General features: G+C 43.4%; 1 protein-coding gene across 2 annotated transcripts in view; it reads left to right on the top strand.

The window, feature by feature from the left end:
* Positions 1-2,573: 2,573 nt before the first annotated feature.
* Positions 2,574-19,997, top strand: part of MAP2K4 (mitogen-activated protein kinase kinase 4) — a 137,791-nt gene continuing 120,367 nt past the window's right edge. Inside the window, exons 1-2 of one of the 2 annotated variants that reach the window (XM_032319842.1) lie at positions 2,574-2,771; positions 13,746-13,778. In XM_032319842.1, the coding sequence (XP_032175733.1) occupies positions 2,654-2,771; positions 13,746-13,778 (151 nt within the window). In that variant the 5' untranslated portion in view covers positions 2,574-2,653. The remainder of the gene's footprint in view (positions 2,772-13,745; positions 13,779-19,997) is intronic. The other variant, XM_032319843.1, reaches the window with a different exon arrangement.

A 19,997-nucleotide genomic window follows, 5' to 3' on the forward strand; every position in this document is an offset into this window, starting at 1 on the left:
TTTAAAGGAATTTCCTAGTAGTTGCCTAATTTCTAGTATTGCCTCCAGGATTTCTATCAAATTAACAACAAGTTTTGTTAAAGAAATATGTATAATTGGAAAAGCGGGCTTGTAGCACATTATATAATAAGATTATGAATAAATCAACTACCTGCATCAAAGAACGGGGGTGGGATTCTTAAAGTACTTATAGGGACAGGGAGACCAATAGCCCTCCAAGCTATTTTTTGGCACCAGTCCAATTTCCCAAGAGCTGGAAAAGAGAAATGAGGTGACATACACATGCAGCAGTGATATTTAGACCACAGGAACTGGTTGGGAACCCTACTGGCAGACACTGGAATAAAGTGTCTGAAAATTGCTCAGATAGAACGACTTCATATCTGGTCATGCTGCAACTGGAGCTTGATGATGACAAGATACTATATTTGGTTCATTTGTCAGCAAAACTGTAGGGCTGTGGATGCCTTTTCTCAATCTGCCAAAGTGGCCAAGCCCATGAAAATACGAAACAATTGTGTGGGAAGGGCAGTGCCTTCTTTTTCTGCATCAGTCTTTCTAATTGTTCATAAGTTGTGTTCATATTTGGAAACAAGAACTTCATCTGATTTTGGATACCAACCCCCTAGGCACTAAGGTATAAATCCCAAAGAGAAGAAAGCCATTTTCCAGTGTGCACCTTCAAAGGAGAGAATGGTAGGGAGTCAAAGATTCTCCTTTTCTTTGTCATTTGTTCTCTTTCCAATTGCACCATGCAGAAGACGTAGACAGAATATTTAGCCTGTATTCTGGACGGAGCAGCCTGGATGGGAACCTTTTCTTTCCGGGTCTTATAAGATACAGGAAGATACAGGATTCCTCAGAACCAGTAAAAGCAAGATGGGCTCCTGATTCTTTTTTTTTTTTTTTAAGATTTTATTTATTTATTTGACACACATGGAGAGAGACCACAAGTAGGCAAAGAGGCAGGCAGAGAGAGAGGGGGAAGCAGGCTTCCTGCTGAGCAGAGAGCCCAACGTGGGGCTTGATCCCAAGACCCTGGGATCATGACCTGAGCCGAAGGCAGAGGCTTTAACGCCCTGAGCCACCCAGGGGCCCCTGGGCTCCTGATTCTTAGATGGAGATATGGCACTGTTTATAATGACTGAGACTTGAAGGTATTGCTGGGTCAGCCAAACCCTCTGAGGGGAGTCCTGAGGCAGAGCGGAGAATGAAAGCCTTTCTACTAAATACATCCACCCATCTTCCATATGCCTTTATTGCTTCCCCAACTTACTTTTCTTAAGCCCTATCTCTAGCCACTTTTAGCATCTGAGCACTCATGATGAGGCTGAGGTTGGATTTACAGCAAGAAGGCAGGGCTCTTTGGACCGAGGGCACAATTCCAACATGTTATGAGGAAGTTGCAGCACAGATAAAGTCTGTGCAGAAGGAGATTCCAGAAGGAGGTCCTTGTGTACATTGTGCAATGCTTCCAAAGGGCAGGGATCACGGTTTAGATTGTCTGCTATGTTGAATAGTTGGTCATTCTATTATAGGCAGAGATGACTCTACCCAGAGACCCAGGTCTCCAGCTGCCAAGTCACATTTCCATTGGCCCAGAAACTCTTAACTTCACAGAGGACTATTTTGCTGCTTTTAGCTGCGCCTTCCTAAAATCAAAGTTTCTGTGCAAAACAATGGAAGAAACTTGATTTGGGTGGGGGGGAGGTTGTAATTTTATGCAGCTCATAATAATGACCACGCCTAGTCTTATCAGGTGCTGAGGAGGTGGGCGAGGGAAACCAGGGTGTGTTGAGGGGAAGATGGTGACATAACTAGTGTATTTGGGGAGGCCAGGGAATGTTAGGTGCTTAAGACACTGTTTTTCAAATTTAATATCTTTATGAGGATGTAGTTTCGGATTCGTAGTTTTGGGATGTGTCTGTGGACCCTACTGGAGTAGGACTCCCTGGCAGCCCCCAGGCCACTGTAGAGGCTTGGGGTGTTAGGCAGAACTTAACAGTAGCTTCACATGGAACCACAGCTAGAGCCAACTCCCCTCCGGACGAGCCGCGTCAGACACTAGACAGGAAGCATGACCCCTGGGATCCTTTGTAGCTTTACCGCTCTGATTTGGGGTTCTGAGGTTTCCAACAAGGTGGTTCTTTTTTTTTTTTTTTTTAAAGTAGGCTTCGTGCCGGGCATGGATCTGGAACTCACGACCTGGAGATCAAGAGTCCCATGCGCCACCAACTGAGCCAGCCAGGTGCTCTCTCCCCTCTCCCCCCACAACGGGGTTTTTCAACTTTTGGGGTCACAGGCCTCCGTGGGAACAAGGAAAGCTCTGTGTCCCCTAACCTCCCCGGTGCACACGCACTCCTAATGGTGCAAGCCACGTTAGGCCCCCGCAGCCGCGGCGCAGCAGTCCCGCCCGCCTTCCCTCCGGGTCGGGCACCCGCGCCCTGGGCGGTTCTGCGGCTCCGCAGCTGGCCCGGCTCCGCAGCTGGCGGAGCTCCGCATCAGGCGCGGGCGGGGGCGTGCCAGGGGGCGTGTCCGGGGCGTGGCGGGGGCGGGGCCAAGGCGGGCGCTAGCCGCGCCCCTCGGCCGTGCGAGAGGCCGAGCTTGCTGCATTGCAGCCGCCGCGGCGCCGCTCGGCTCCTCACTCCCAACAATGGCGGCTCCGAGCCCGAGCGGCGGCGGCGGCGGCTCCGGGGGCGGCAGCGGCAGCGGCACCCCGGGCCCCGTGGGGCCCCCGGCGCCGGGCCACCCGGCCGTCAGCAGCATGCAGGGTAAGGAACGCGCCAGCGCCGCGACCCCGGCCCCCCCGGCGCGGCCGTCGGCGTCGTCGCGGCCTGTCCCCGCGGCCGCGGACGCCCCCGGACCCGGCTGAGGGAGCCACCGGAGCCGCCCGCGCCCGCCCCCCGCCCTCCCTCGCGCTTCCCGCCGCGCGCCCGGCTCTGCCCCGGCCCCGGCCCGGGCCCCGCGCGCAGGCCCGGGGCCGCGGCCTCCGCCTCCGCCCGCGCGCGGCCGCTCGGCCCCGCCGGCCCTGCGCGCGGGGCCCACCTGGCCCTGCACCGCCCCCGCGGCCGCCCCCGCCGCGCCGCCGCCGCTCACCTGGCGCCGCCCCGCCCGCGCTTCCGGGCCCGAGCCCGCCCGGCCCGGCGACCCGGCCGCGCAGGTAGGCGGCGGCGGCGTCTCAGCCCCAGCCCGGCGCCCCCCGGCGCTCCGCCGCCGCAGTGGGGCCCCGCGCAGGGCCATCTTGGCTCCCCGCGGGGCGCAGCTGGAGCCGGCCCGCCCGCCGAGCTGACCTCCCGGCCCTGCGCTCCAGCGGGACCCCGCGCCTGCAAACTTTCGCGGGGGTTCCGCGCGCCGGGAGGGCGAGAGGGGTGGGGGGAGGGGGCGCTCGGGCCTGTGCCACCTGTAAGGTGGTGGTGTGGACAGCCGCGGGCCTGGCGGAGCGGCTTGTCCGGGGCCGGGGGTGTCCGCGTGAGCATGGCAGGCTCAGAATCTCAGCACAGAAGCGAGAGAGAGCAGATTCGGTTCCAGTGGAGAGGGGCAGGCGGTGGAACGCGGCAGGGGTCAAAGTGATACCGTGTCGCGTCTGGACATCCGAGGCAGCTTCCTAATTCATGGCTGGCTGTCCCCACCGGGAGTGCGCATTTAGATCCGTAGGGCTCTTGACAGGGGTGGTGGTGGTGGTGGTGGGGGCTGTTGTGAAAATACCAGGCCCCAGCCCATCGGGGGCCATTTCCTTAAGTTTCCTGCGGAATTTCGAGGAGTAATGTTATTTTTAAAACAGGGAATCTCAGAAATCTCTTGACGACTTCGGCTGACTGCTTATATTACCTTATTAGCGGAATCTGTCGGGGTACCCTTGGTGGTCCGTGTCGCCATGGTTACTCCTTGATGAAAAGCTTTCTAAGGACGCTTCGGTCCTTCTTAACCGGGTGTCTAGGTGTGTCTGAACCGCGTTAGGGTCAACATTTACTGACTGTCTTGTGTTTATGAGAGCGTCTGTGATTCAGGAAGCAGAGACAGGATTTTAGTCATTTTTATATCCCAGCTGCCCTCCCTATGAGATAATTTTGATACACATAAAGAATGGTGACATATAGACAGGGTGATGTCAGAGCTCAGAGGACACTTTCTGTGCAGGCTTTCATCATTAATTCAAATTGAATTCGTTATTGGATGCTACTGTGTTGCACAGCACACTGTATAGACGAAGTGAAACATGGATTTAGTGATCTTACCGCTTTCCAGTCTAGTTGTTGCTGGTGGGGAAATGAAACAGCAAAACGACAACTTACGGTTGTGTTGCTTATGCAAAACGGATGACTTACAATGCTTATAAAAGTAATGCAGGTTTTTTGGCGGGGAGTTCATGGTGGGGGTAGGGAGGCTGGTAGTTTGAAAAAGTTGTATAAATGTATTCTTTTTTTGTTGCTCAAAACAAAATTTATTGAGCATCTGCCTAGTGCTGGGCATAGACTGTGTAGTGCTGGGTATGCAGAAAAGAGTGAACGGGGCAGTCACAGCTCTGATGGAGATTACCCTCCCCATGGGATGGGCCAGGGAAGACAATCGGCAGGTAAATAATGGAGAAAAGTGTTACAGAGATAACAAGCTGGGTTTTGTGATGGAAGATAATGGGGAAAGGTAGAGTGCTTTGATAAGATGGTTTAAGAAGACCTGTCTGCAAAGACGAAGCTCCTGCTAACAAAGGCAGAGGGAAACTGTGTGAAGGCTCCAAAGTGGGCAAAGTGGGGAAGACCTTGGAGTGTTGTAGGAATGCAAAGTCCTTGTGGCTGGGCATTATTCTGACGTTCTCCATGCTTCTCTGCCACCCCTGAATGTCAGTGCCTAGTAAACCAAACTTTCTATCAAGCGGAACCTATTTTCAAAGGGAGAAGGAATATATAGGACTTCTCTTTGAATTATTGATGAATTTCTTTTACCACTACCATGTCTAGCCTTGATTGCTTCAGGAACCTGCTAGATATATCTTGTTATTTGAACCTGTTTTGGTTCCTCAGAATGAAGAGAAGCACTTGACATTCTCAGGATGTTGTCTAGCACAGTCCAGGTTATAGACCATGAGCTTAATGGCAATTTAGGATCTTTTCTATTTTGTGTGGTTCGAGCCTAACCTTTCATGCTTCATCTGCCCTAGAGACCTTCAGTTTTAGATCAGACTTCAGAGCCTCAGAATGTTTGGTATATCACCCCCTTGCTCCAGTCTACTTCTACTTGCTACCCTAGAACACTGACTTTCTGGGCGGTGTTAATGAACTCCCTTCTTTCAAGCAACTAGTATTCATATATGGAATACATTTTATCTAACAGACATTAAGAGGTACTTCTGTGTGATGAGCCCTGTGCTGGGCACTGGATAACCCTGTACACTTTTTTCATGGCTTGAGGTTTGTGGCCCAGAAGTGGCCCAGTTGGGAGGCATTATTTTCTTAATATCACAGTGTTTAAGATCCAGAGCTCTGGAGTCCTGGATTTGAATCCCCTTCTCAGGATTTAAGATTTTTGTGACCTAGGGCAAGATACTTAACCTCTCCAAGCTTGTTTCTCAGTTGGAATGTAGGAATAATGCTTATGTCACAGCTTCTTTGAGAATGCACACAGCATAGTCCTGACATATAGTAAGGATGTGATACATGCCCACCATCACCATTGTTAATAGCAACAATGCTGTTATTTGTAAGGGTGTCCTTAATGGTCTCTTTCATTATTACTAGATGTGTCCCTAACCCCTCATGATCCACTACACAGTTTCTCCGGCTTCATTTTTACTGGGTCCTACCCTTCTCACTAATCTGTTGATGTCCACTTTTCATTGAGCCTTTCCTTTAAGAATATTCCTGATGAGTCTTTATTCTACCTGGATTCAGGTAGAATACCTGCTCGGTCATGTACAAGCTCTGTGACTTGGGATGATTACTCACCTTCTCTGAACTCTGAGTTTCTCATCTGTTAAAATAGGGATACAACCTACCTGACAGGGCTGTTGTGATGATCACATTATTAGATTAATGCACACAGGAGTGCTTGGAAAATTGTAAACTATAAGTATATAAGGATTTTTAATAGACATGGCTATTCACCTGGTTGAATTACTAGACACTTGACTATCTTGTAAACACAAGAAGTTTATTTTAGAAGACTTAAAGTAGGGAAAAAATAAAACTAATGTTAAAAATAAGACTTCTGTATTTCTGTAAAATCTACTCAGCTGAGAAGTGCCAGTTTTTTTTTTTTTTTTAAGATTTCATTTATTTTTTTATTTGACAGAGAGAGAGAGAGATCACAAATAGGCAGAGAGATAGGCAGAAGGGGAGGGGGAAGCAGGCTCCCCACTGAGCAGAGAGCCCGATGCGGGTGCCTCAATCCCAGGACTGACCCTGAGATCATGACCTGAGCCGAAGGCAGAGGCTTAAGCCACTGGGCCACCCAGGCGCCCGAGAAGTGTCAGTTTTTAAAGCGATTTTAAAAATGTGATTAGAATAGTTAGCATCTATAGTTGATTCTGAAAAATATAGAAGCATCAGAAAGTAATTGCTACAGGAAGCAGTTATAAAATCTACATTGTAGGTACCTCTGATTCTCTTAATGAGCTGTTCTAGATAGGCGGTTTTTCCTTTTTTCTTCTCCGGTCTCAGCTGTAGATGTGTCACAAAACTTATGGACTACTAGTCCAGTCCTTGCTTATTTACCTTCACCTGAACTATTTATAAATAGCATTTAAGGTAAAAAGATGATCGTTTGGTTCTCCTTAAAAAACACACTCACACAAGGGCACCTGGGTGGCTCAGTTGGTTAGGCATCCAACTCTGGATTTCAGCTCAGGTCTTGGTCTCAGGATCGTGAGTTCAGGCCATGCGCTGAGCTCCACGCTGGGTGTGTAGCCTGCTTAAAAACAAAAACAAAAACAAAACCAGAAACACATAAACAATAATGTACAGCATGGCAGCTATTGTTAATAATACTATATTGCATATTTGAAAGTTGCTAAGAGTAAATCTTAAAAGTTCTCATCAAAAGAATGTAAGTTTTTTGTGTATGGTGATATTAACTAGACTTATTATAGCGATCATTTTGTGATATGTACAAATATCAAGTCATTAAGTTAGAGTTTTTTTTTTTTAAGATTTTTTAAATTTATTTATCAGAGAGAGAGGGGGAGAGAGCGAGCACAGGCAGACAGAATGGCAGGCAGAGGCAGAGGGAGAAGCAGGCTCCCCGCTGAGCAAGGAGCCCGATGTGGGACTCGATCCCAGGACGCTGGGATCATGACCTGAGCCGAAGGCAGCTGCTTAACCAACTGAGCCACCCAGGCGTCCCAAGTCATTAAGTTATATATCTGAAATTAATGTCATGTATGTTAATTATACCTCAGTACTAAAAAACTTTATGAAAGAAACACAGAACTTTCAGGCATAATGGTGGATGTCTGCTAAAAAAGATTTCAAATCAGTACACTTTTTTCTCTCAATAATATTTAAATATATAAAATATGTGTGAAATGCCTTATTTGTGATTATATTAGACTGTTGTACCATTTAGTCTGTGGTTTCCAAGAACCATAGGAAGATGCCTTTATTTGGATACTAAAGAACTGAATTGTGCAGACAGTAGATCTAGTTCCAAACCGTAGGACTGTTTCCCTTTCCTTCCAGGCAGGCTGAGTACTAGTCCCTTAACCATTCATGTGACACAACCTGGTACAAAGTCCACCCCAGCAAGTTGGTCCCCTCTCAAAGCACAGTGCATTTCTCTGTTTTCTCTTAAAAACAAGCACAATCCTAGTATTAAAAGACAAAGTACAAAAACAGTCCTTTCAATATACTTATTTTCTGTCCTTTTCCTCTCATGTACCTTCAAGTAAATGTGTACTGAAACTCATTTTAAGATGGGATATTAGTTAACCCTGTATTTTGAGTCCTGTTTTCTCCCCCCCCCCCCATAAATTTCTTTATTTTTCTTCCATTTCTGTGAGCAGCTGGATTGCTTTGGGCTCATTCAGCCTTCCCTGCTTCCTAGGGGTCAGGAGATCACAAGCAGCTCTATCATACATAACCCAGGTCAGTCTCTGTAGTCTCCATCTCTCAGAGGTAGGGAGTCGGTCCAAGTTACACAACCTGGGAAACCTTCATTCAGATTTAAAGTTAAGAAGGGAAACCAATAGTTAACACAGCTCTTTTTCACTCTTTCCCTAATTTGATGCTCATAAACACTACTTTAAGGGTAGGTTGCCTTAGTTCCCTCTCATAGATTAGGGAACTAACATTCAATGAAGTGATTTGCTCTGGAGGAGGTGGGTTCTGACCCACCCGTGTGACTAGTAGCCTTTCTTCTTCTTGCTCAGTAGCACAGGGTCACACAGGTTTTCCGAGCTCAAAGCTGTTTCAGCCATTCAGGTCTGAGAGAAGAAACTTTGCCAGAATGATGCAGATTCAGGAATAGAAAGGGGAAATTATTTTAGGTTTTGGTTGGGGAGGGTGGAAGCTCTAAGCAGCCAGCCATGTTTGGGTTGATTTTGGAGCCTTGTTGCTTCCTGATGCTCCTTTATGTTCTAGAGTTTTAAACTTCATGGAGGGTTGACAGTAGCATTTTGGATTAGGAGGCATTTTGATTGGAAATCTAAAGTAAGTAGAAAATTTTAATTAGGCATTGGCCCAGGAAGCCAGTATAGATTTGAAAGGTAATGGAACCCTTTCATCACCATACATAATATGTAAAAGGAACCCATTTAGCAGAAGAGTTAATAATTTATGTTGCTATCCCGAATAAATTTGACATTTGGTGGAAGTGACTGTTCTGCCAATGGACATGGGTTTGCTTCTCCCCTTGTCCCCGACCCCAGGAGCTCCAGAAAGTCTTCATGTGTTGACTTTCATGCTTTTGTCAAGGTATAGAATTATTGTGTACTTCTAGAAAGGCTTCAAGGGCCAGGAGTGATAAGATTGGCCTAACTTGTGGCTACACAGTGAAAGGGACCATTGGTTAGTAGTTAACTCAAGATGGGCCTCTCGAAAGAAGGTAACATTCATATCGTATACAGCTTGATTCCTGGCAAACACATCATTCCCCACCACATGGAAAGATGATTGAAGTAGGCACCACAGCAGCTTTTTCAAGGCATGTTATGTTCAGCTTACCAAAGAGCACTCAAAATTTATAAAAGGGAGAAATAAGAGAAGTGTTACCAGATATATCTGCTATGCCTTCATTGTCTGACCTTACTAAAAAAGTAAGTGACATTAATTGGCTCCCCTGATGTGTGCTGGTATCTCTGAGATCTGGTTTAGCTTCCTGCCAGGGAAAGTATCCACCTTCTTGGACACCAGGGCACCAGGCTGTGTCTGGGAAGGGCTGTGGCAGAAAGTAAGGCCTGGGGTGGGGATCCCCAGGCTGTCTGGAGTCCCTCCCTTTTACTTCTCCCAGGGAGACAGGGAATGAAAGGTGAGGGACTGGTTTTGTGTAGGTGGAGCTGGTCTGATGGGGAAAGTGCCAGTCATTGCTCACCTGAGGGAGAGACCAGGAATGATCACTACGGTAGTAATGACCTGCAGTATTCCAGGTGCTGTTGGACATTTTAGAGATACTGCTTAATCGTCACAGAGGCTTTTGGGTATTGCTGTTCTATTTTACAGATGAGGAAGTTGAGGTGCATAGAGGTTAGATACTTCCCACAGTCACAGAGGTAATCAGTTGCCCTCCCCAGGTATACTCAGGCTTCCCTGAACAAGCTGGAGGTATTAATACAGCATTTAGTTACACAACCAAAGAGTAAATGAGGTAGTCATTGGCCAGAGGCAGGAAAAAGAAATGGATCATGAGGACGGACAAGATCCCAAACTAAAAGCAACTATGGAGGGGCGCTTGGGTGGCTCAGTTGTTAGGCGTCTGCCTTTGGCTGGAGTCATGATCCCAGGGTCCTGGAATCGAGTCCCGCATCAGGCTCCTTGCTCAGACAGAGGCCTGCTTCTCCCTCCCCCACTCCCCCTGCTTGTTTTCCCTCTCTTGCGGTGTCTTTCTCTGTCAAGTAAATAAAATCTTAAAAAACAAAACAAAACAACTATGGAAAGGATTTGATCAGTATTTGTCAAATCATGAATGGTTCTGGATGACACAAACAAGCTGGGACCAACTGAATTATGGTGGACTCCTCTGAAGTTTGAGGCTGGTGAAGCAAGGAAAGTGAAAGGAAACAACACAGCAGGAGTCAAATCTTATGGAAACCACTCTAAGTACAATGCACATGCAAATTTCGGACAAGCCAAGATAAACCCTTAGATGTTAGAGCTGTAATATGTACTCTGAGTAACGTTGCAGTTGAGGCCACATGCCACAGTTTTGAGGTTGAATCTGGAAGGCAGCAAACAACTAGACTTTTCATGCTTGTGTCAGAAGGAAGGCTTGGTAGATTCTCTATGGGCGTGACCTGGTAAGGTAGCTTTGATTTTCTTTACGCTAGTGTGGCTTTATTCTGAAATTCATAGTCCATTGTCAGCAGTACCCAAATCTGGGATGCCCAGAGGCCTGAAAGGAATCGCTGAGGAAGTGGGAAATCACTTACACACCTGTCCCGCACATACCATCTCCCAGTTATACCATCAACCCAAAGCAGCAGGCCAGGGAGAATGTAAAACCCCATGGGAGGGGGGCTTTTACCTAGGCAAAGTAGGTCCTGACACACTGTTTCCAAATTTTAAGATGAGATTACCTTTTTTTTTTAAAGTAGCTTCCACACTCATGGAGTCCAACATGGAGCCTGAACTCACAACCCTGAGATCGAGACCTGAGCTGGGATTAAGAGTCAGACACTTAACCATCTGAGCCACACAGACGCCCCATACTGATATTTTTTTAATTTTATAGTTAAAGAAGGATCCTGGGGGTCAAGTGAAATGATTTGAGTTTCACAGTTGGAACTAGGACCCTGGGCTGATGTTGCTTCTTTTTTCCTTTCACAAAGGCTCTTTGCCTTTTGTTTTTCTATACACATAATGCACAATGTAAACGGTCTTCTATGCTAACGTAGACAAGCTTACTTTATCGGGCAAATACGGTAATGGTAGGTTTTGAGTCATGGCCAGTGAAGGGCTGTCACGATTGAGGTAACAGTCAGAGAATGAGTAGGAATGTGGGAAAGAGGGTGACCTTGTGAGAAAGAGGAGAGAAAAAGCCCTACACAGCTCCATTTCTCTACACCACCATATACTTCTGGATGCTTGATCTTGGGGTTCTAAGATTTAACACAAGTAAGCTCACCTAGGGCCAGATGAAATGAAAAGGACTCAAATTTGAAGTAGATGATCATGTAGAATTTAGACTCAGGGTACAGATACCAGAATAAAAGAGGGAGGCACCTAAGATATTCAAGATTAACTGGTACCAGCAACAGATTTAACTGATACCTTAAGTGTGTGGATGGGAAGACAGAATTTCTGAGATACAGGAGACCTCAAAAAGGAACATATGTGAATGAATATTAATGGATGAATTACAGTATAGCCACAATCTGGCTTTGTCTACAGCCGAGGATACTGGAAGTTTTCCTCACTGTTTCTTTACCACCGTCTTTCTGTTCTTGTACAGGATTGCTGGTGGTCCCCTCACTGCCTCCCTGCCCTTTGAGAGTAAGGAGCTAGGGGAGGTCTAGAAGATTTAGCTAATAGCCTTTGATCTGATCTGACTGATAAGACTAAGTGGAATTCCAAAGTGAGCCATTCTGTTCGAGTCAGTGGAGCCCTCCTTGCCTCTGAACTCTGGGTCTGTTAGCACGTCTTTTCTGAGTAAGAAATGATGCACAGATGAATGTTGGTGTGAGGCCTCAGAATCCCTTCACCGGGTCACTTATCCATAATAAAAAGAACAAGTCCTATAGTGACGCTTTGGGAATTCCAGACTCTTCCAGTTTTAGTTACCTGCATTGGTTCTGTACTTGAAGTGGGTTTAACCCCTCGTGTTAGAGCAGTAATTGGTGACACTCTAACATTGTCAGTTACATCTGCCTTTACACATTTTTCCTCCTGGAACTTTTTTTACATAATTGTGCAGACAGATCCAGCTCATTCTTTTTCTTGTATCTTTCAAGTTTATTTATCTTGCTTTTTTCCCCATTCATATTGCTATTCTGTTTACCTCTCTCATCCACTATTTATTTTTTGCTACCTAGTAGCAACCAATGAGCTAAAAAGAAAAGAGTGACTATTGACTTAAACTTGTTTCAGTCTTTCCCCCCTTTTCTTCCTCTCCAGTTGTTGCAGGTGAATTTTCCCTTCTTTCTCCCCCCACGTACCCCTCTCCCCTGTGGGGGGAGGGAGGGTACTGGAAGCTGGGCTTTGGAACCGTTGGCGGGGTTGGGGGGTTGGGGGTGGTTGTTGCTGAAGCACCAGTGTGCTCTCTATCTGTGTATTTCTGTCTGTCTCCAGAGAGCCAGTTTCCTCTCCTTGACCTGTGCTCCCCTCATTTTGCCCAGGAGGAAGCTGGCTAGCTTTTAGTCACTTAGGCTTCTAAAACCCATGGATCTCTGACTTCTCTTTCTGAAGTCTCTTCCAGCCGTACATCTGGTGGGGTAGCAAGTTGAGCTTGAGGTGGTAGCTGTGTCCAAGTTTGCCCCAAGGACTTCTGCTGGTGAAGTCTCTCCATTCACACTCCCTCCTGCGTTGTCTTTTATGTGATTAGGTAGTAAGCAGTGGGTTACTTTTGGCTAAAGTAGCTACCTTAAGATTTTTCAGGTTTTGTATGTTGTGAGGTCTTTATCTTAGAATCTTAAGCATCTTGGTAACTGGATGAGAAAGACAACTTAAACACATCCTTCCTTTTAGTCCTGGCTCTTTTTTTTTTTTTCGAAGTTTTGATTGTGTTTGCATAAATGCAAGCTTGAGTGGATCCTCATTCTGAATTTCCCCATGTTGTTCCCAAAAGCATTCATGAACACAGGCATAGGAAGACTACTAAGAAAACCAGACCCACTTAAACCAAGAGGATGAGATTTTGCGAAGGTTTGGCCATAAACAGCCTATTTTACTGAGTGCATTTTACAAAAAAATTACATCTGTATGAATGTAGGCATAAGGTATAAGCATGTCGAGCTGGATTTGGGAAATGAGTTCACAGGTTTTCTTCCTGTAACTTGTAAGGTTCCATTCTGCTGTATCATTCCTAGGGACACAGTCTTCTTGTCAGACCTCCGTTAGAAGGGTTTCTGCCCCTCCTCACTAGTTCACTGTCTTACACTTGAAGTTAGCGAATTGATTAGAAAAGGTTGGTTTGAGTGTTGAGGCTTCCCAATTTATGACCTACTTTTGAAGCCTTTGAATCAGTGTAGCAATTAATCATGAATAGTTCTAAGTAGTATGAGTTAATAAAAATAACCTGTAATGTGTTATGAATTTCTGGATTTAAAAAATTAATACGAATATTTGAAAAGTTACTCTTGACTTCCAGGGGCTAATGGCTACTCTGTTTCTCGAATAGATGTGAAAAGTTAAGGTAACGGCAGAATTTAGAATTTAAACTTGACTTCAGCTCCGCTTGATAAAGTATAGCTTTATCTGAGACAGCTGACTTTTTTAAAGAAAGCCTGTATGTTACATTTATCACTGTGATGGTGGGGCTTATGTGATTTGAACTGTTCTTGAATTGGTTTTGTTCAAATGTAACATAAAAATGCAATGTCATGTTCTAATTTTGGTTTGTTTGATTTACAGTCAATGAACTGGAACTTATCTCTTTTACTTTAGGCTTTCAGATAAACTTCTGTGAAAAGGCACAAAGTAAGCTACAAATTTTATGATACTATGCTACTTATTTTTTTTCATATCCATCTTGGTATTGGGAATGTGTCCACTATTGTTTCAACTAACCAACCATGGCAATTTTACATTAAAAGAGCTTCCATTTCTCATTCTTACTCCAAATACAAAAAAAAAAAAAAGTCATTGTTATATTCTTGATTGTAAGTTGTTCTTTTAAAAAAAAAAAGATTTTATTTATTTATTTGACAGAGATCACAAATAGGCAAAGAGGCAGGCAGAGAGAGAGAGAGGAGGAAGCAGGCTCCCCGTAGAGCAGAGTGCTCTATGTAGGGATGTGGGGCTCGATGTGGGGATGTGGGCCTTGATCCCAGGACCTTGGAATAATGACCTGAGCTGAAGGCAGAGGCTTTAACCCACTGCCACCCAGGTGCCCCTGTAAATTGTTCTTGTTTGCACTTGAAATTGAAATAGAAAGATACAGATATTCAAATGTATGTAGGCATAGAAAGACGTATATAGATATGCAGATGTATGTAGATTTGGAAATGTAGATAGGTCCAGAAAGCAGACTAGATTTAGAAAGATGTATACAGGTATCAAAAGATAGGTTTATATGATGTAGTTATAAAAAGCTGTACATAGGTATTTGGACTTAATCATAATTTAGACTACAAGTTGAGGAAAGGTTTCTATTAATATCGTGGTGCAAAAAAGTATGTCACTCTACTAAGAATTTTCATGCTTTAAAATTGATTTTTTTGAACCATACACTTAGAGCATTTTAACTTTTCTCTTTGAAACAGTTTGTTTCTTCCTCCTCCTGCCTCCCCTTAACCCACTATAGACTAGTACTCTATATTAGGACACTAGTCTTTATTGAATACAGAATATGTTTTCTATTAAAGCACATTTTTTAAGCTAAAAAAAATTCATTTTAACCTTAAATATCATTTGTATAAATGCAGTTTCAAAAAACCCTCACTCAAGGAGGCTACTCTCCAGTTGACAAAAAAAAAAAAAAAAAATCCCCCAATATAATATAACTAGTATCATCATCTGCTGATTTACTCACAGAATGAGGAAGAATGGGGACAACTTTTTGATAAACAACCTTCTCCCTCCCAGCTTTATTGAGATTTAATTGTCATATAACATTAAGTTTAAGGTGTACAGTGTGATGATTTGATAAATACTGCAAAATGATTATCACAGTATAGTTAGTTAGCACCTCCCTCACCTCCCGTAACATTAATATTTCTTTTTGTGCTGAGACCATTTAAGATTTACTCTTTTAGGGCACCTGGATGGCTCAGTCAGTAAAGCATCTGTCTTTGGCTCAGGTCATGATCCTAGGGTCCTGGGATGGAGCTCCTGGGGCTGGCTTCCTGCTCAGCAGGGAGTCTACTCCCTCTTATACCCTTTGTCAAATAAACAAATCTTAAAAAAAAAAATTGACTCTTTTGGCAATTTTCAAGTGTATCATACAGTATCATTAACAATAGTCACCATGCTGTACATTTTGGATCCCCCAATATAGATCATTTTTAAGTTAGTTAGTTCAAAGGAAACAATGTTTAACCTGGAGAAAACTTTCTGCTGTTTTAAAGTTTTCTGATGGAATCAAAATGTTTTATAATTTCCATTGTTTGAACATTGTGACTTCCTTTGAAATGTAGTTAGTAAAAATTTATTTCTGGAATGGTTCACTCATGATAGATCGTAGGGCAGCTAGGCTGTAGGATACAATTTTTTAATTGGTTCATTATTATTATTATTATCTTTCTCTTACCTTTAACAATATTATGTGATTTCCTGTCCATAATGAACCTACATATATGATATACATCTATATGTAATGAAGTTACAACTTTGATTTTATGCTGTTTTTAATTTTAATACACTTCAATCATTTTTAGTTTAGAAATATTTGTTTAAAGTTTAATATAATTTTTAATTTATGTGTGGACAAAATCTAAGGAAAATGCCAACATTTAAAAAATTTAAAGCTGCATTCACATTGTCCTTTTTTCTAACTTAGCCCAGTTGTGAACACAAAACAAGAGAAATGTACTGATTTTATTAAGTTTAAATTTGTGTATGCAGTGTCCATAAAAAGCTCTATAGCTAGATGAAAAGTGCCTCTAGACCCCCTAAATGGCTCTGTCCCTTTTCCGTTTTTACAGCAACCGCAGATCAGCGACGCGGCCCACATGGAAGAGCCGCACATGGGAGCGTGTGTATTGGCACTTTGATGCTCACTTTGGATTTTCATTACCCCTTCACACTGCCTTCTCATGTCTCCTTTTTTATTTTTCCCCCTCTTTATGGGAGGTTGCCCTCTTTGTTTTCCAGCTTTTGGGATTTAGTACAGTTTGATACACTCATTCACAAAACACCTTTTGGACACCTCGGTGCGTAGCGAGAGGGAAACAATTGGTCCGCAAGTAAGTTAGGTCCTTGCCCTTAGTGAGCTTGTAGTGTAGTGACTTGAGTTGATCCTGGCTCGGTTCTGAGTGTTCAGCGGCGGATGCTATAGATTGATTCACAGCTGGACCCAGGGTGGGGTGGCGGAGGAGGACAGGTGGGCACCTGCTGAGGTCCTCAGCGCAGTGGGCGGAGGTTGCCGTGGGTCTCTGAGAGCTGCTTCCCTGATTGGAGATCGTGGCTCAGAGAACCAGCAATGGGCTCGCCCTGCTTTGCAGTGAAGCCGAACTGTCTGTGACTGGGACCTCAGTGGGAGACTCGGGGGGAGTAGGCACGTATATCTGGGGTGGTCCGAGCAGGAAAGTTGGTAGGTATGGCCACCTCTAAGTTGACACCATTTATTTTTGTACTAAACTAAGTTTTCAGTTGCTTACATCCGTAACTTTTTTCCAAGATTGGTCCTACTTTAAAAATTACAGTTTTGTAATGTTTGCAGTCTTACCTTTGAAATACGTGAACTTGATGTTAAAAGTGGTCATTGCCTCTTTGAAAATAGAGGGCTTGAAATCACTCAGGTAGTCTTTTCTCATCCAATAGAGCATACTCAAGTGTGAGAATCTTCTGTTTTATTCTAAGGATGTTTCAAAATTATCAGAGGACTTTACGTTTCCTTCATTAAGAATATTTGTATGTCATACAATGGTCGTAGGAGGGGAGGGGGTGCAAAGAGCACAAAATTAGATCCTGTTAAAAGTCAGTGAGTACAACTGCTTCAAATGTTCAGTTCTCCATCGTAAATCAGACTTATTGTAAGATGATTCTGATGACTAATGGAAGCTCTGAAGGATTAATTTTTCCCCATTGTTTGACTTTCACATAGTTTTTGTTTCTTATATTGTTACATCACTATTCCAATTAGTTTACTACAATTGCCTGTTTTAAGCTAATGGAGTTTTATTGGAAATGTGTGTGTGGGCATTTACACACACTGTGAGATTGCCTATTTAATGTTGGAGTCAGATTTTTATAGAAATTCAATAAAAATCCACTTTGCACCTCATGGTCTTCTTTTTTATCAATTATAGTTTGTATTTATTTGCCTTTTGATTTTATAAATAAATTTAAGATAAGTAAATAGATGAAGTTATAATTATTTAAGACAACAGTGTTATATTTCTTTTAACACTGTTGGATTGTCACATTATTCTGAAGTCTGAATGTAAGACTACTTTAGGGAACAATGTTCTTTCTGATTAGAGTGCCTACATTTGGAAGGTTGATTAATTCATCATTTATCATTTGGAGATAATGATTTTGTACTTGTAAAGGTGTTTATGTGACTTCTGACCAAGTTTGAATGACCAGGTTTGAATGATCATATCTCAATGGCTTTAATCAGCTAACCTAAACACAGTTCTTCAGAATATGATTTGCTTTGCTTTATAGAATTGATTTTTGGGGCGCCTGGCTGGCTCAGTGGGTTAAAGCCTTTGCCTTCGGCTCAGGTCATGATCCCAGGGTCCTGGGATCAAACTCCGCATCAGGCTCTCTGCTCAGCAGGAAGCCTGCTTCCTCCTCTCTCTGCCTGCCTCTCTGCCTCCTTGTGATTTCTTTCTGTCAAATAAATAAATAAAATCTTTTAAAAAATCGATTTTTGGCGGTGGGGGGGGCCAGTGATATGCCTAGAAACATTTTTTGAGAAGTTCTTTTATAGATGTCAAATTTACCGTAGTGTATTAGCATTCTGACTTTTTTGTTTGGGTGAGAATTATGACTTATTAAGGTGCACACACAATAGGGTTCTTGAGTGCTAAAGACAAGTTTGGGTAGAGCCTTACTACTTTTCTGTAGCCTTTACTCTTTTTGGTAGCTTTGAAAACTTTTTTTTAGTGGCTTTTAAAAATTGTTTTACTTGGGAAAGTTTACATAAACAGCAGGATCTTTATTTAGAAAATTATGCGCTCCAGAGCTGACTTTTATTCTTGAAGTCACAAATAGAAATTGGATTACAGGTAGAGGTGGGTTTTGGTAACACTGCACATCAGAGTATTTGGAGAAAAAAAATGGAGGTGTCCTAATGACAAATTCTCATTTAATTGTGAAACTTCTCTCTTTTTTTTTTTTTTTAAATTTTTAAGATTTTATTTATTTATTTGAGAGAGAGGCAGGTAGAGTGCATGAGCGGAGAGAGGGGCAGAGGGAGAGGGAGAAGCAGACTCCCCATTGAACAGGGAGCCCAATATGGGGCTCCATCCCAGGACCTTGAGATCATGACCTGAGCCACTGAGGCGCCCCTGAAACTACTCTTTTACAGTAAGCATCCCTCATTGTTTTTAAGTTGATAATAATAAAAAGAAACCATAAAGAGGAGGAAGGATGTTTTGTAAATCTTTCCAGAAACTTGAGGAAATCATTAATAAGTTTACTGACCTGATAAGTGTCCGTAAAAGATGATGTTTTGCTCGAGAGTATTTAACTGTATTGGAGGTAGAGTATGTAGAAAATCAGGGGAAGGAAGTAGTGGAGGGAGTCAAACCATTCTGCATTTAAACTAAGAGCTTAGAAAATTCAGTGGATTACATTTCTGATTTTCCATTTTATGTAGCAAAAATTTATACCCAATGGCTAAGATTTTACCATTTGGAATTTATGAAACTCAGCTAAGTTTTTTTTTAGCAATTACAAACAGAATGTTGCTATGGGAGGCTAGCAAGTTTTATTTAAATTTATATAGTTTATATGGAATTTACTGTTTATTTATTTATTTAAGATTTTATTTATTTATTTGAAAGAGATCACAAGCAGGCGGACAGGCAGGCAGAGAGGAAGGGAAGCAGGCTCCCCGCTGAGCAGAGAGCCTGATGCAGGGCTTGATCCCAGGACCCTGAGCCGAAGGCAGAGGCTTAACCCACTGAGGCACCCAGGCGCCCCAAAATTTACTATTATTTATATTTTAAGTTTATATGCTGAAGTTAGTTGACAGACAAGGCTTTTGTAAGATTTGCCATAAGCCCGACTAGTATCCAGAATATTCACTTTGTGGACCATGATAAACTGCCTGTGGAAAGTCCATCTGCTTCGAAACAGCTTTTATACAAGTTATAGCCCAAGGATTGTAGTAGTGGTACAGTCAGAGTCAAGGTTCACACAATCCCTTTATACTGTATATCATTCCAAGGGGAATGTTGCCTAATTGTCTTTGATCTTGAAAGTGGAGGGAACATTAATCCCTCCTGAAGAATGGTTTTGGTTGCTAGGAGAAGGAAGGTTTTGAATAGCTACTACACCTTAAAAAGGAGAAGCTTAATGTGTGGTGTTTTTGAGCAAGAAAAAAATGAGTGATAATCCTACAGTGCGGAAAGTTTTCCTTCACTGGCCCATTGAACTTCACTATTGGCAGTGTTGGGCTGTTTGACAAAAAACAACAGCAACAACAACTACTACAAAAACTTTTGTGGTTCGGCAGCTACAGGGCAGAAATTTTGTGGAAGGTTTCCAGAGTGTATTCCCAACTAAATCTCTAAGTAATCAAAGTGGTTTTCAATTTAAGGTGATGGTTTTCAAACAAGGTATTGCCGATACTTGGGATTCCCATGACAAAATCCAGATGCAAGTGTCTAGATGAAAAGGTGTACTAGAAGAAAGTTTTATAAGAAACTTTTACACCACCCAGGCTGGTGTTCATCTTCTCATTAGGCAGAGTTAGATGAACAGTAATGAGAAATGAAAATCAAGTGTATATAATCATATTCCCTCCCCTGTAGAGAACCTTGTATAAGGTTAAATAAACAGGCACGAATGTAACATTTAACA

Source organism: Mustela erminea, chromosome 18, assembly GCF_009829155.1.
Source record: "Mustela erminea isolate mMusErm1 chromosome 18, mMusErm1.Pri, whole genome shotgun sequence".
Classification (NCBI taxonomy): domain Eukaryota; kingdom Metazoa; phylum Chordata; class Mammalia; order Carnivora; family Mustelidae; genus Mustela; species Mustela erminea.